The sequence below is a fragment of the Trachemys scripta genome, chromosome 14, assembly GCF_013100865.1.
Source record: "Trachemys scripta elegans isolate TJP31775 chromosome 14, CAS_Tse_1.0, whole genome shotgun sequence".
In the NCBI taxonomy this organism is placed as follows: Eukaryota; Metazoa; Chordata; order Testudines; family Emydidae; genus Trachemys; species Trachemys scripta.
In genome coordinates this window covers 38931472-38945976 of record NC_048311.1, presented here as the reverse complement: position 1 = coordinate 38945976, position 14505 = coordinate 38931472, and the positions used below count along the sequence as shown (strand labels likewise).

At 50.1% G+C, this 14505-nt stretch overlaps 1 protein-coding gene across 2 annotated transcripts in view; it reads right to left on the bottom strand.

Moving 5' to 3' along the window:
- Nucleotides 1-14505, bottom strand: part of LOC117886954 (zinc finger protein RFP-like) — a 33323-nt gene that overhangs the window by 12516 nt on the left and 6302 nt on the right. For both annotated transcript variants that reach the window (XM_034789139.1, XM_034789138.1), the window contains exon 2: nt 440-535. In XM_034789139.1, coding sequence (XP_034645030.1) covers nt 440-535 — 96 coding nt within the window. The remainder of the gene's footprint in view (nt 1-439; nt 536-14505) is intronic.

Below are 14505 nucleotides of genomic sequence, written 5' to 3'. Positions count from 1 at the left end.
GACACTTGACTCTCCCCTGTGGTCACTTGGGAGAGGATTCTCTCTCATCTTTTTCATTTCTCAACAGTGTGTCTGAAAAGGGATGTTTCCATATCTGATGTGGGTAGGACATTGTATTATCAATGGCCTCTGAGCATGGAGACCCAGAGCAGCAGGAAGCAGGATTCAGCATTACACTGACAGAAGTTCCAAGGGAAAAAAGGAATCAAAGAATTCACCAAGGCAAGAAATGATGCAGACACAGGGAAAGTTACAAGGGCTAGAAATTGACTCATTCACTGAGATGAAAGCTTAGATTCTGCACATGAACCTAACATAGAAAATCTAGGATCACGGAGAAACACACACAAGCCCACATTCTCCAAGGCCACACAGGAGTCTTCTTCCAAACAGACCTCCCACTGCCAGTCCCTGCCAGTTAGTGAAAACAGGTACCTACCAAATTCTTCCAGCTTTTCTTCTCTCCAGTCTCTTTTAATCCCAGCAGCTTTTCTCTCTCTTTCCTCAGAGTCTTCAAATGGGCCCGGATTTTTCCCTGTAGAAACAGAGATGATTTGGGAGGTTTTATTTTGAGGGCTGAGAGGGGTGCGGAAGGGATATTTTTCCACCCAAACCCAAGGTGAATGTTGGTCCTAATCGCTTGATGACACTAGGGACACCAAAGAAATGAAACCTAACAATGAAGACTGGCAGTGTGTCATATTCAGGCTTATTACCAGTTCAGATTCAGTCTTTTTAGTAATTAGAGAGACACCTCCATTATCCAAGCTTGATTGGTATTTATTAATTAATTACTAGTGTGATGGGTTCGGTCACAGAAACCCCTTTGGGAACTGCCACCTGATGTGCTGGGACTACGTTTAAGCCCGTTTTCCCTGGCGGCTTGGGACTTCAGTGCCTTGCCTGGTTGTGCCAGACACGCTAGCCTGCTACAAACACAGACCTAGGTCTGAACCACGTTCCCCAAAAGCTTCGGGCTTAACTGAAAACAGCTTAAGAAGTGCTCCTGTCTCCAACACTCAGGGTATGTCTACACTACGAAATTAGGTCGAATTTATAGAAGCCGGTTTTATAGAAATCTGTTTTATACAGTCGATTGTGTGTCCCCCCACATAAAATGCTCTAAGTGCATTAAGTCAGCAGACCGCGTCCACAGTACCAAGGCTAGCGTCAATTTCTGGAGTGTTGCACTGTGGGTAGCTATCCCACTGTTCCCGCAATCTCTGCCGCCCATTGGAATTCTGGGTTGAGATCCCAATGCCTGATGATGCAAAAACAGTGTCGTGGGGGGTTCTGGGTACATGTCATCAGGCCCCTCCCCCTGCATCAGAGCAATGGCAGACAATCGATTCGCGCCTTTTTACCTGGATTACCTGTAGAGACGACGTACCACGGCAAGCATGGAGCCCGCTCAGCTCAGCTCAGTTCAGCTCACCGTCACCATATGTCATTTGGGAGCCGGCAGACGTGGTACTGCATTGCTACACAGCAGCAGCTAATTGCCTTTTGGCAGTAGACGGTGCAGTATGACTGGTAGCTGTCATTGGCTATCTGGGTGCTGGCAGACGTGGGGCTGCATTGCTATACAGCAGCAGCTCTTTGCCTTTTGGCAGTGGATGGTGTATTACGATTGGTATCCATCATCGTCGTATTCCTCAGTGAGTTCGGTCAGAGGCACCTGGGCAGACATGTTTTGTCTCCTGGAGACTCAGTCCTGCTGGCAGTCCTATTGAACAGTCTTGACGATGATGGCTAGCAGTCGTAATACAGCATCTTCTGCCAAGCACCCAGAAGATGCCGATGGCTATCAGTCATGCTGCACCGTCTGCTGCCAGCTTAAGATGTAAAAAATAGATGGACCAGATTTGTTCTGTATTCATTTGCTTCCGCCTCCCTCTGTGAAATCAACGGCCTGCTAAACCCAGGGTTTTGAGTTCAATCTTTGGGGGGCCATTCTGTGTGACAGTTGTTTGTGTTTCTCCCTGATGCACAGCCACCTTTGTTGATTTTAATTGCCTGTAAGCCATGTCATCACTCGCCCCTCCCTCCTTTCCTCTGTCAGACAATAGTTTCGCGCCTTTTTTCAAGGCCAGACGCCATAGAACTGGGATCATGGAGTCCGCTCAGATCACCGCGGCAATTATGAACACTATGAACACCACGCGCATTGTCCTGGAGTATATGCAGATCCAGAACATGCCAAAACAAAACCAGGTGAGGAGGCGATTGCAGCGATTGCAGCGTGGCGACGAGAGTGATGAGGAAATTGACATGGACATAGACCTCTCACAAAGTACAGGCCCCAGCAATGTGCAAATCATGGTGGTACTGGGGCAGGTTCATGCCGTGGAATGCCAATTCTGGGCCCGGGAAACAAGCACAGACTGGTGGGACTGCATCGTGTTGCAGGTGTGGGACGATTCCCAGTGGCTGCGAAACTTTCGCATGCATAAGGGCACTTTCATGGAACTTTGTGACTTGCTTTCCCCTGCCCTGAAGTGCCAGAATACCAGGATGAGAGCAGCCCTCACAGTTGAGAAGCGAGTGGCAATAGCCCTGTGGAAGCTTGCAACGCCAGACAGCTACCGGTCAGTCGAGAATCAATTTGGAGTGGGCAAATCTACTGTAGGGGCTGCTGTGATCCAAGTAGTCAACGCAATCAAAGATCTGCTGATATCAAGGGTAGTGACTCTGGGAAACGTGCAGGTCATAGTGGATGGCTTTGCTGCAATGGGATTCCCAAACTGTGGTGGGGCGATAGACGGAACCCATATCCCTATCTTGTCACCGGAGCACCAAGCCACCAAGTACATAAACCACAAGGGGTACTTTTCAATGCTGCTGCAAGCCCTAGTGGATCACAAGGGACGTTTCACTAACATCAACGTGGGATGGCCGGGAAAGGTACATGATGCTCGCGTCTTCAGGAACTCTGGTCTGTTTCAAAAGCTGGAGGAAGTGACTTTCTTCCCGGACCAGAAAATAACAGTTGGGGATGTTGAAATGCCTATCGTGATCCTTGGGGACCCAGCCTACCCCTTAATGCCATGGCTCATGAAGCCGTACACAGGCAGCCTGGACAGTAGTCAGGACCTGTTCAACTATAGGCTGAGCAAGTGCCGAATTGTGGTAGAATGTGCATTTGGACGTTTAAAAGTGTGCTGGTGCAGTTTACTGACTCGGATAGACCTCAGCGAAGCCAATATTCCAATTGTTATTGCTGGTTGCTGTGCGCTCCACAATATCTGTGAGAGTAAGGGGGAGACATTTATGGTGGGGTGGGAGGTTGAGGCAAATCGCCTGGCCACTGATTACACTCAGCCAGACACCAGGGCGGTTAGAAGAGTACAGCAGGGCATGGTGCGGATCAGAGAATCTTTGAAAACCAGTTTTGTGACTGGCCAGGCTACGGTGTGAAACTTCTGTTTGTTTCTCCTTGATGAACCCTCCTCCCTCCCCCGGTTCACTCTACTTCCCTGTAAACTAACCACCCCACCCTCCCCCATTTGAGCACCGCTTGCAAAGGCAATAAAGTCATTGTTACTTCACATTCATGCATTCTTTATTAATTCATCACACAACTAGGGGGATAACTGCCAAGGTAGCCCGGGAGGGGTGGGGGAGGAGGGAAGGAAAAGGACACACTGCAGTTTAAAACTTTAACACTTATTGAAAGCCAGCCTTCTGATGCTTGGGCAATCATCTGGGGTGGAGTGGCTGGGTGGCCAGAGGCCCCCCCACCGTGTTCTTGGGCGTCTGGGTGAGGAGGCTATGGAACTTGGGGAGGAGCGCTGTTGGTTACACAGGGGCTGTAGCGGCGGTCTCTGCTCCTGCTGTCTTTCCTGCAGCTCAACCATACGCTGGAGCATATCACTTTGATGCTCCAGCAACTGGAGCATCGACTCTTGCCTTCTGTCAGCAAGCTGACGCCACCTATCCTCTTCAGCCTGCCACTTGCTCTCTTCAGCCCGCGATTCAGCCCGCCACCTCTCCTCTCGTTCATATTGTGCTTTTCTGCACTCTGACATTGACTGCCTCCAAGCATTCTGCTGTGCTCTGTCAGCGTGGGAGGACATCTCGAGCTCCGAGAAAATATCATCCCGAGTCCGCCATTTTCTCCTTCTAATCTTCACTAGCCTCTGCGAAGGAGAAACATTTGCAGCTGGTGGAGGAGAAGAGGAGAGATGGTTAAAAAAGACACATTTTAGAGAACAATGGGTACACTCTTTCACGTTAAATTTTGCTGTTCACATTACACAGCACATGTGCTTTCGTTACAAGGTCGCATTTTTCCTCTGATATTGAGGGCCTGCCTGTTTGGTGTGAGAGATCACTCATGCAGTGCCAGGCAACAGAATTCGGCTTGCAGGCAGCCATGGTAATCCACAGTCTTTTGGCTTTTTTAACCTTCATAACATGTGGGAATGGTTTCAAACAGCAGCGCCCTCATTTCCCATACCAAGCACCCGTTGGGTTGGCCATTTAAATTGGGTTTGCAATGTAAAAGGAGGGGCTGGGGTTTCCGGGTTAACATGCAGCACAAACCCTACTAACCCCCCTCCCTCTCCCACACCCATTTCTCTGGGATGATCACTTCACCCCTCCCCCCACCGTGTAGCTAACAGCGGGGCACATTTCTGTTCAGCCGAGCAGGAACGGGCACCTCTGAATGTCCCCTTAATAAAATCGCCCCATTTCAACCAGGTAACCGTGAATGATATCACTCTCCTGAGGATAACAAAGAGAGATAAAGAATGGATGTTGTCTGCATGCCAGCAAACACCAGGACCATACGCTGCCATGCTTTGTTATGCAATGATTCCAGACTATGTGCTACTGGCCTGGCATGGTAAAGTGTCCTATCATGGCGGACGGGATAAGGCAGCCCTCCCCAGAAACCTTTTGCAAAGGCTTTGGGAGTACATGAAGGAGAGCTTTCTGGAGATGTCTCTGGAGGAATTCCGCTCCATCCCCATACATGTTAACAGTCTTTTCCAGTAGCTGTACTGGCCGCGATTGCCAGGGCAAATTAATCATTAATCATTAAACACGCTTGTTTTTAAACCATGTGTAATATTTACAAAGGTACACTCACCAGAGATCCCTTGTGTGCCCTCAGGGTCTGGGAGCACGCCTTGGGTGAGTTCGGGGATTACTGGTTCCAGGTCCAGGGTGATAAACATATCCTGGCTGTTGGGGAAACCAGTGTCTCCGCTTCCTTGCTGTGAGCTATCTTCATTGTCTTCATCATCATCTTCCTCGTACCCCGAACCCACTTCCCTGTTGCGTGATTCTCCATTGATGGAGTCAAAGCACACGGTTGGGGTAGTGGTGGCTGCACCCCCTAGCATGGCATGCAGCTCCGCGTAGAAGCGGCATGTTTGCGGCTCTGCCCCGGACCTTCTGTTTGCCTCTCTGGCTTTGTGGGAGGCTTGCCTTAGCGCCTTAATTTTCACGCAGCACTTCTGTGTGTCCCTGTTATGGCCTCTGTCCTTCATGGCCTTTGAGACTTTTTCTAATATTTTGCCATTTCGTTTACTGCTACGGAGTTCAGCTAGCACTGATTTGTCTCCCCATATGGAGAGCAGATCCCATACCTCCCATTCGGTCCATGCTGGAGCTCTTTTGCGATCCTGGGACTCCATCATGGTTACCTGTGCTGATGAGCTCTGCGTGGTCACCTGTGCTCTCCATGCTGGGCAAACAGGAAATGAAATTCAAAAGTTCACGGGGCTTTTCCTGTCTACCTGATCAGTGCATCTGAGTTGAGAGTGCTGTCCAGAGCGGTCACAATGAAGCACTGTGGGAAAGCTCCCGGAGGCCAATAACGTCAAATTCCATCCACACTACCCCAAATCCGACCCGCAAAGGTTGATTTCAGCGCTAATCCCCTCATCGGAGGTGGAGTAAAGAAACCGGTTTAAAGGGCCCTTTAAGTCGAAAAAAAAGGGCTTTGTCTTGTGGACGTGTCCAGGCTTAATTTGATTTAACGCTGCTAAATTCGATCTAAACTCGTAGTGTAGATCAGGCCTTAGATACCCAGTGTTAGGATACAGATATTCAGGCCTGTCTGTGAAGGCCTATACTTTAAGAATGTAGGTCTATGTTTACATTTAGCTAGTTATAGAGGTATAAAAGAAAGAATCTGTGTAAGGCCTTCTCTCACTGTGACAGTCTGAGGCCCTGTTCTTAAGCTAAGGCCTTTGGCTAAGCAGTGGGAGCAGCCCTAAGGTGGGAAGTGTATGGTCACATCCTCACATTCCAAACTAGTCATATAGAAATAAGGTAATCTGGGCCTGTTAGAAAGGTTATCTGATCTATCACCTCCAGAGAAAGGGAAGAGCCTAGAAGATGTAAAAGGAATTTTAGTTTGATAGTTCTCTTTGGTAAGAACTCACTTATCACTAGACATAGTTGGGATACCCTTATGTCTTTATAGAGGTAGTTGTGAAATCCTCACTTCTGTGTTGTTTTGTTATCATAGTTCCCATTTTGCTATTGTTTCTTTACATCGTCTCTGTCTGATTCTGTGATTGTTTCTGTCTGCTGTATAATTAATTTTGCTGGGTGTAAACTAATTAAGGTGGTAGGATATAATTGGTTAAAGAATTATGTTACAATATGTTAGGATTGGTTAGGTAAATTTCAGTAGAATAATTGGTTAAGGTATAGCTAAGAATATTACTATATAAATTAGGGGCAAACAGGAAGTAAATTGGGATTCAAAAATAAGAAAAAAGGAACTTGGATTTAAGCTTGCTGGAAGTTCACCCCAATAAACATTCAATTGTTTGCACCTTCGGACTTCGGGTATTGTTGCTCTCTGTTCATGCGAGAAAGATCTGGGAAGTGAGAGGGTGAAGGAATAAGCCCTCTAACATCTAGTTCCCAATGGGATCAAAACCCCAAATAAATCCTTTTTACTCTGTATAAAGCTTATACAGGGTAAACTCATAAATTGTTTGCCCTCTATAACACTGATAGAGAGCTATGCTCAGCTGTTTGCTCCCCCAGGAATTAATTACTTGCTTTGGGTTAATTAATAAGTAAAAAGTGATTTTATTAAACATAAAAAGTAGGATTTAAGTGGTTCCAAGTAGTAAAAGACAGAACAAAGTGAACTACCAAGCAAAATAAAATAAAACACGCAAGTCTAAACCTAATACAGTAAGAAACTAAATGCAGGCAAATCTCATTCTCAGAGATGTTCCAATAAGCTTCTTTTACAGACTGGATTTCCTCCTACTCTGGGTCCAGCAATCACTCACAACCCTGTAGTTACTGTCCTTTGTTCCAGTTTCTTTCAGGCATCTCTTTGGGGTGGAGAGGCTATCTCTTGAGCCAGCTGAAGACAAAATGGAAGGGTTTCCCAGGGGCTTATATAGTCTCTCTCTTGTGGGTGGAAACCCCTCTATCCCCCTGTGTAGAATTACAGCTACAAGATGGAGTTTTGGAGTCACATGGGCAAATCACACTGTAGTGAGGTGGTGGGATACCCCACAGCCCCGCTGAGAGCCGAACCTCTCCTAATACCAACGTGGGAGGAGCCACCGGGTCCGGCGCCCGCCCCTCCGAGGTCATGGCCCCGACCCGGAAGTATAAAAGCCTGCCAGTAGAGCTCAGTGGAGCCCACGTTGGTGGAGAGAGCAGACATCCGTGGCCGAGCTCCCACTTGGGAGACAGCCACAAGCCGCGACCGGCCTGCTGACTTACCAGGTCTGTCGAGCCTACATCTCGCCCGATATCCAGAGGAGGACTGGCCAAGCCTGCCCCGTGCCAGCTACCCTGGGGAGGACTGGCCAAGCCTGCCCCATGCCAGATACCCCGAGGAGGAACCGAGCCTGCCCTGCGCTACCTACCCAAAGGAGCCGATGCTGATGGAGAGCACCGACGACACTAGGACAGCCCAGGTACCATACAAGGGGGAGTGTGGAAGTAGCCTGGGGGCAGCCAACCCCAGTCTGGCTGCTGCACTGCCAGAGCTGATGTCAGTGTGTTGCGGCCAGGATCCCCACTGACAGCAGCGAGTTTCCGTTGCTGCTAGGGCCCCGGGCTGGGACGCAGTGGAGTGGGAGGGCCTGCGTCCCCCCTGCCGCCCACTCCTTGATTGGCAGACTCCCCCCTTTTTCCCCTGGCCTAGAGAGGCTGGGACCTGCTACAAACCGAGCCAGCCCCTGCCCGAGGGCCTGGGTTTCTGACTAACTATTTGATTATTGCTCCACCCTGACCTAGGGCCTGGGCTGCTATAGACTTTGCCTCAGCCCTTGCTTAAGGGCCTGGGTTCTGACCTCTTGGCTCAGCCCCTGCTTACAGGCCTGAGCTCTTAACTGTGTGTCTGCTGTCCCAGACTGCCACCGCACCAGAGCAAGGCGGTGGGATACCCCACAGCCCGCTGAGAGCCGAACCTCGGCCAACACGACTACACACATTCATGCATGACTCAGTTCTTTACAGGCCGACACCATTGTCCAAATGCTAGTTTGAATGTTCCCAGGAAAGCTCAGATGTGGATTGGCGTCTATCAAGGTCCATTGTTAGCTAAGTACCCCCAATTACTTGAATAACCCCTTCACACTATGTTGACCAGATTTGCCTTAGGTGCTTCCTACAGCAAACACTTTAAATACAAGCATAGAGCCAACGCCCATAACTTCAGATATAAAAACGATACATGCATACGAATAGGATGAATACATTCAGTAGAACATAATCATTGCAAAGATATGTTACATGGCATATCTAGCATAAAACATATTCAATGTATGTCATATTAATATTCATAAGCATATTTCTATAAAGCATTATGGGATGCAACATCACAACTAGTACAGCACAGAACAGGAAACTGGGGTCACGGGGTGGTGAATCAATTAACATGGGTTTCAGAAGATTAACAAAGTGGTACAAATCCCAGAAAGCGCCAGGGCTCGAAATATGGGCTGGGATTCTCCAAGCTTCCCAACTCCCAATTGAATTTCAGCCTTGACGCTCTGGGGATTGCACTGGTTGGACAGACTTGGTCTAAGCATTAGGGCCAAACCCCATTAGACAGTCTTATTTCTGGTAAGAATGGTTGGGGTTTGCCTTAGTGCTGTCCTGAATGCGTTTAGTAGAAATGCCTTCTGGGTAGCTACCCCTAGAATCCCACTCCCTAGTAAAGGTCGCAGAAGCAGTGGATTCTGAGAGATGTGAAAATGCTGCATTGTGGGACTGATAGAACCACTTTGGCTGGTCCTTGCCCATGTACACAATAAAGCAGATGAATGACACCGCTGAGCACCGCCCAAAGGTTAATTCTGCTGCAATCAGCCTAATCCTAGTGGTATTTGGAATGAGCCTGCACTCTCTGGAGCCCTTTTGTGTGTGGACTCAAAGTGCTTGGGGTCCTCAGAGCATTTAACCAAGTGATCCCCTCTAGTGCAGGCAGGCAGCTGAGTTTAACCCCTCATGGAGCAACACAGGAATTCAGAATCCCAGTGAGAAACCTCCTCTCCCTGCTGGGCTTCCCTGGGACCTTTATTAAGGCATCTTTCCCTCCTAATGGCTGTACTTCATCACTGCTCAGTGCTGCTGCTAGGGTGGTAGCATTGCCTAGTGGTTTGGGGACTGGACTAAGGCCTGGTCTACACTACGGGTTTAGGTTGACTTTAGCAGCGTTAAACCGAATTAAGCCTGGACACGTCCACACAACGAGGCCCTTTCTTTCGACTTAAAGGGCCCTTTAAACCGGTTTCTTTACACCACCTCCGACGAGGGGATTAGCGATAAAACCGGCCTTTGCGGGTCGGAATTGGGGTAGTGTGGACGGAATTCGATGTTATTGGCCTCCGGGAGCTATCCCACAGTGCTTCATTGTGACCGCTCTGGACAGCGCTCTCAACTCAGATGCACTGACCAGGTAGACAGGAAAAGACCCGCGAAGGTTTGAATTTCATTTCCTGTTTGCCCAGCGTGGAGAGCACAGGTGACCACGCAGAGCTCATCAGCACAGGTAACCGTCATGGAGTCCTCCCAGGATCGCAAAAGAGCTCCAGCATGGACCGAACGGGAGGTACGAGATCTGCTCGCCATATGGGGAGATGAAGCAGTGATAGCTGAACTCGGTAGCAGTAAAAGAAATGGAAAAGTATTAGAAAAGATCTCCAAAGCCATGAAGGACCGAGGCCATAACAGGGACACACAGCAGTGCCGCGTGAAAATTAAGGAGCTACGGCAAGCCTACCACAAAGCCAGAGAAGCAAACAGAAGGTCCGGGGCAGAGCCGCAAACTTGCCGCTACTACGTGGAGCTGCATGCGATCCTAGGGGGTGCAGCCACCACTACCCCAACCGTGTGCTATGACTCTCTCACTGGAGAAACACACAGGGAAGACTGTTCGGGGAACGAGGAAGATGACGATGGAGGTACTGTAGGTAGCTCACAGCAGCAAGGAAGCGGAGAAACCGGTTTCCCCAACAGCCAGGATATGTTTGTGACCCTGGACCTGGAACCAGTAACCCCCGAACTCACCCAAGACCCTCAGGGCACACAGGAGACCTCTGGTGAGTGTAACTTTGTAAATATTTGTAAACATTACAAAAAAAAAGCAAGCAAGTCTGTTAACGTGTATGGGGATGGAGCGGAAATCCTCCAGGGACATCTCCAGAAAGCTCTCCTGGTTGAAATGGGGTGATTTTATTAAGGGGGACATTCAGAGGCGCCCGTTCCTGCTCTTCTGACCAGAAATGTTCCCCGCTGTTAACCACGCGGTGGGGGGGAGGGGTGAAGTGATCATCCCAGAGAATCGTGTGTGTGTGTGTGGGGGGGGGTGGTTTACTTGTGTTTGTGCCGCATGTTAACCGGGAAACCGCAGCCCCCTCCTTTTACATTGAAACCCCATTTTAAATGGACAACCCAATTCATCCTTGATATGGGAAATGCGCTGCTGTTTGCAACCTTTTCCGCATGTTAAGAAGGTTAAAAAAGCCAAAACACTGTGGCCTACGATGGCTGCCTGCAAGCCGAAATATGCGACCTTGTAATGAAAGAGTGTACCCATTGTTCCCTAAAATGTGTCTTTTTTTAACCACCTCTCCCTTCTCCTTCACCAGCTGCAAATGTTTCTCCTTCGCAGAGGCTCGTGAACATTAGAAAGAGAAAACGTAAGACGAGGGACGAGATGTTCACGGAGCTGCAGATGTCCGCCCAGGCTGATAGAGCACAGCAGAATGCATGGAGGCAGTCAATGTCGGAGATGAGAAAAGCCCAATATGAACGAGAGGAGAGGTGGCGGGCTGAATCGCGGGAAGAACAGAGCAAGTGGCGGGCTGAAGACGATAGGTGGCGTCAGCTTGCAGACAGACGGCAAGAGGCAATGCTCCGTCTGCTGGAGCATCAAAGTGATATGCTCGAGCGTATGGTTGAGTTGCAGGAAAGGCAGCAGGAGCAGAGACCGCCGCTACAGCCCCTGTGTAACCAACAGCCCTCCTCCCCAAGTTCCATAGCCTCCTCACCCAGACGCCCAAGAACACGGTGGGGGGGCCTCCGTCCACCCAGTCACTCCACCCCAGATGATCGCCCAAGCATCAGAAGGCTGGCCTTCAATAAGAGTTAAAGTTTTAAAATGCAGTGTGTCCTTTTCCATCCCTCCTCCCCCACCCATCCCAGGCTACCTTGGCAATTATCCCCCTACCTCTGTAAGGAACTAATAAAGAATGCATGAATGTGAAAAAACAATGACTTTATTGCCTCTGCAAGCGGGAGGGGAGGGGAGGGTGGGGTGGGGTGGTTGGTTTACAGGGAAGTAGAGTGAACCGGGTCGGGGGGGGGGGTTGGAGGGTTCATCAAGGAGAAACAAACAGAAGTTTCACACAGTAGCCTGGCCAGTCACAAAACTCGTTTTCAAAGCTTCTCTGATGCGCACCGCGCCCTGCTGTGCTCCTCTAACCGCCCTGGTGTCTGGCTGCGCGTAATCAGCGGCCAGGCGAGTTGCCTCAACCTCCCACCCCGCCATAAAGGTCTCCCCCTTACTCTCACAGATATTGTGGAGCGCACAGCAAGCAGCAATAACAATGGGGATATTCTTTTCGCTGAGGTCTGAGCGAGTCAGTAAGCTGCGCCAGCGCGCTTTTAAACGTCCAAATGCACATTCCACCACCATTCGGCACTTGCTCAGCCTGTAGTTGAACAGGTCCTGACTCCTGTCCAGGCTGCCTGTGTATGGCTTCATGAGCCATGGCATTAAGAGGTAGGCTGGGTCCCCAAGGATCACGATAGGCATTTCAACATCCCCAATGGTCACTTTCTGGTCCGGGAAGAAAGTCCCTTCCTCCAGCTTTCGAAACAGAGCAGAGTTCCTGAAGACGCGAGCATCATGTACCTTTCCCGGCCATCCCACGTTGATGTTGGTGAAACGTCCCTTGTGATCCACCAGGGCTTGCAGCAGCATTGAAAATTACCCCTTGCGGTTTACGTAGTCGGTGGCTTGGTGCTCCGGTGACAAGATAGGGATATGGGTTCCGTCTATGGCCCCGCCACAGTTTGGGAATCCCATTTCAGCAAAACCATCCACTATTGACTGCATGTTGCCCAGAGTCACTACCCTTGCTATCACCAGGTCTTTCATTGCCCTGGCAAATTGGATCACAGCAGCCCCCACCGTAGATTTGCCCACTCCAAATTGATTCCCGACTGACCGGTAGCTGTCTGGCGTTGCAAGCTTCCACAGGGCTATCGCCACTCGCTTCTCAACTGTGAGGGCTGCTCTCATCTTGGTATCCTGGCGTTTCAGGGCAGGGGAAAGCAAGTCACAAAGTTCCATGAAAGTGGCCTTACGCATGCGAAAGTTTCGCAGCCACTGGGAATCGTCCCATACCTGCAGCACGATGCGATCCCACCAGTCTGTGCTTGTTTCCTGGGCCCAGAATCGGCGTTCCACGGTATCAACCTGCCCCAGTGACACCATGATTTCCACATTGCTGGGGCCTGTGCCTTGTGAGAGGTCTATGTCCATGTCAATTTCCTCATCACTCTCGTCGCCGCGCTGCAATCGCCTCCTCGCCTGGTCCGGGTTTCGCCTTGGCATGTTCTGGCTCTGCATATACTCCAGGACAATGCGCGTGGTGTTCATAGTGCTCATAATTGCCACGGTGATCTGAGCGGGCTCCATGATCCCAGTGCTAGGTATGGCGCCTGGTCAGAAAAAAGGCGCGAAAGTAGTATCTGATGGACCAGGAGAAGGAGGGCGGGAGGGAGGGAGGGAGGGCCGAGTGACGACATGGCGTACAGGTACAGGAACAGGGAGAAACACAAACAACTGTCACACAGAATGGTCCCCCCAAAGATTAAACTGGAAACCCTGGGCTTAGCAGGCCGTTGATTTCACGGAGGAATGGGAAGCAAATGAACACAGAACAAATCTATTTTTTACATCTTAAGGTGGCAGCCGACGGTGCAGCATGAGTGACAGCCATACCAGTACGATGACGATGGGTACCAATCATAATATACCATCATCTGCCAAAAGGCAAGGGGCTGCTGCTGTGTAGCAATGCAGCCCCACGTCTTCCAGCCCCACGTCCGCCAGCACCCAGCATCGCCCTCGGCCTCTTCTGGGTGCTTAGCAGACAATATTGGGCAATTGGCAGAAAATAGTATATTATGACTGGTAACCGTCATCATCAAAACAGTAGCATGTCTGCCCAGGTGGCCATGATTGACAGCCATACCAGTATGACGATGACGGATACCAGTCATAATATACCATCGCCTGGAAGGGGTTGGTGCAATGCAGCACTACAGCTGCCAGCCCCACAGCTATCACTCATGCTACACTGTCTACCGCCAAAAGGCAGTTAGCAGCTGCTGCTGTGTAGCAATGCAGTCCCACGTCTGCCGGCACCCAGAGGACATATGGTGACGGTGAGCTCAGCTGAGCTGAGCGGGCTCCATGCTTGCCGTGGTATGTTGTCTGCACAGGTAACCCAGGTAAAAAGGCGCGAATCTATTGTCTGCCGTTGCTGTGACGAGGGGGGAGGGGCCTGACGACATGTACCCAGAACCACCTGCGACACTGTTTTGCATCATCCGGGCATTGGGATCTCAACCCAGAATTCAAAGAAAAGGCGCGAACCGCTTCTCGGCTTGAGCTGTGGCGCAAACGTAGTATCTGACGGCCTAGGGGAAGGAGGGAGGGGGGCCGAGTGACGACATGGCGTACAGGCACAGGGAATTAAAATAAAGAACGGTGGCTGTGCATCAGGGAGAGACACAAACAACTGTCACAGACTGGTCCCCCCCAAAGATTAAACTGAAAACCCTGGGTTTAGCAGGCCGTTGATTTGACGGAGGGAGGGGGAAGCAAATGAATACAGAGAAAATCTATTTTTTTACATCTTAAGACGACAGTGCAGCGTGACTGATAGCCCTCAGCATCTTTCTGGGTGCTTGGCAGCAAATACGGGGCGGTGTATGACGATGGTCTTCAGGCCTATTGCACGAGCTGCTGCTCAGGGAAGACTCTGCTAA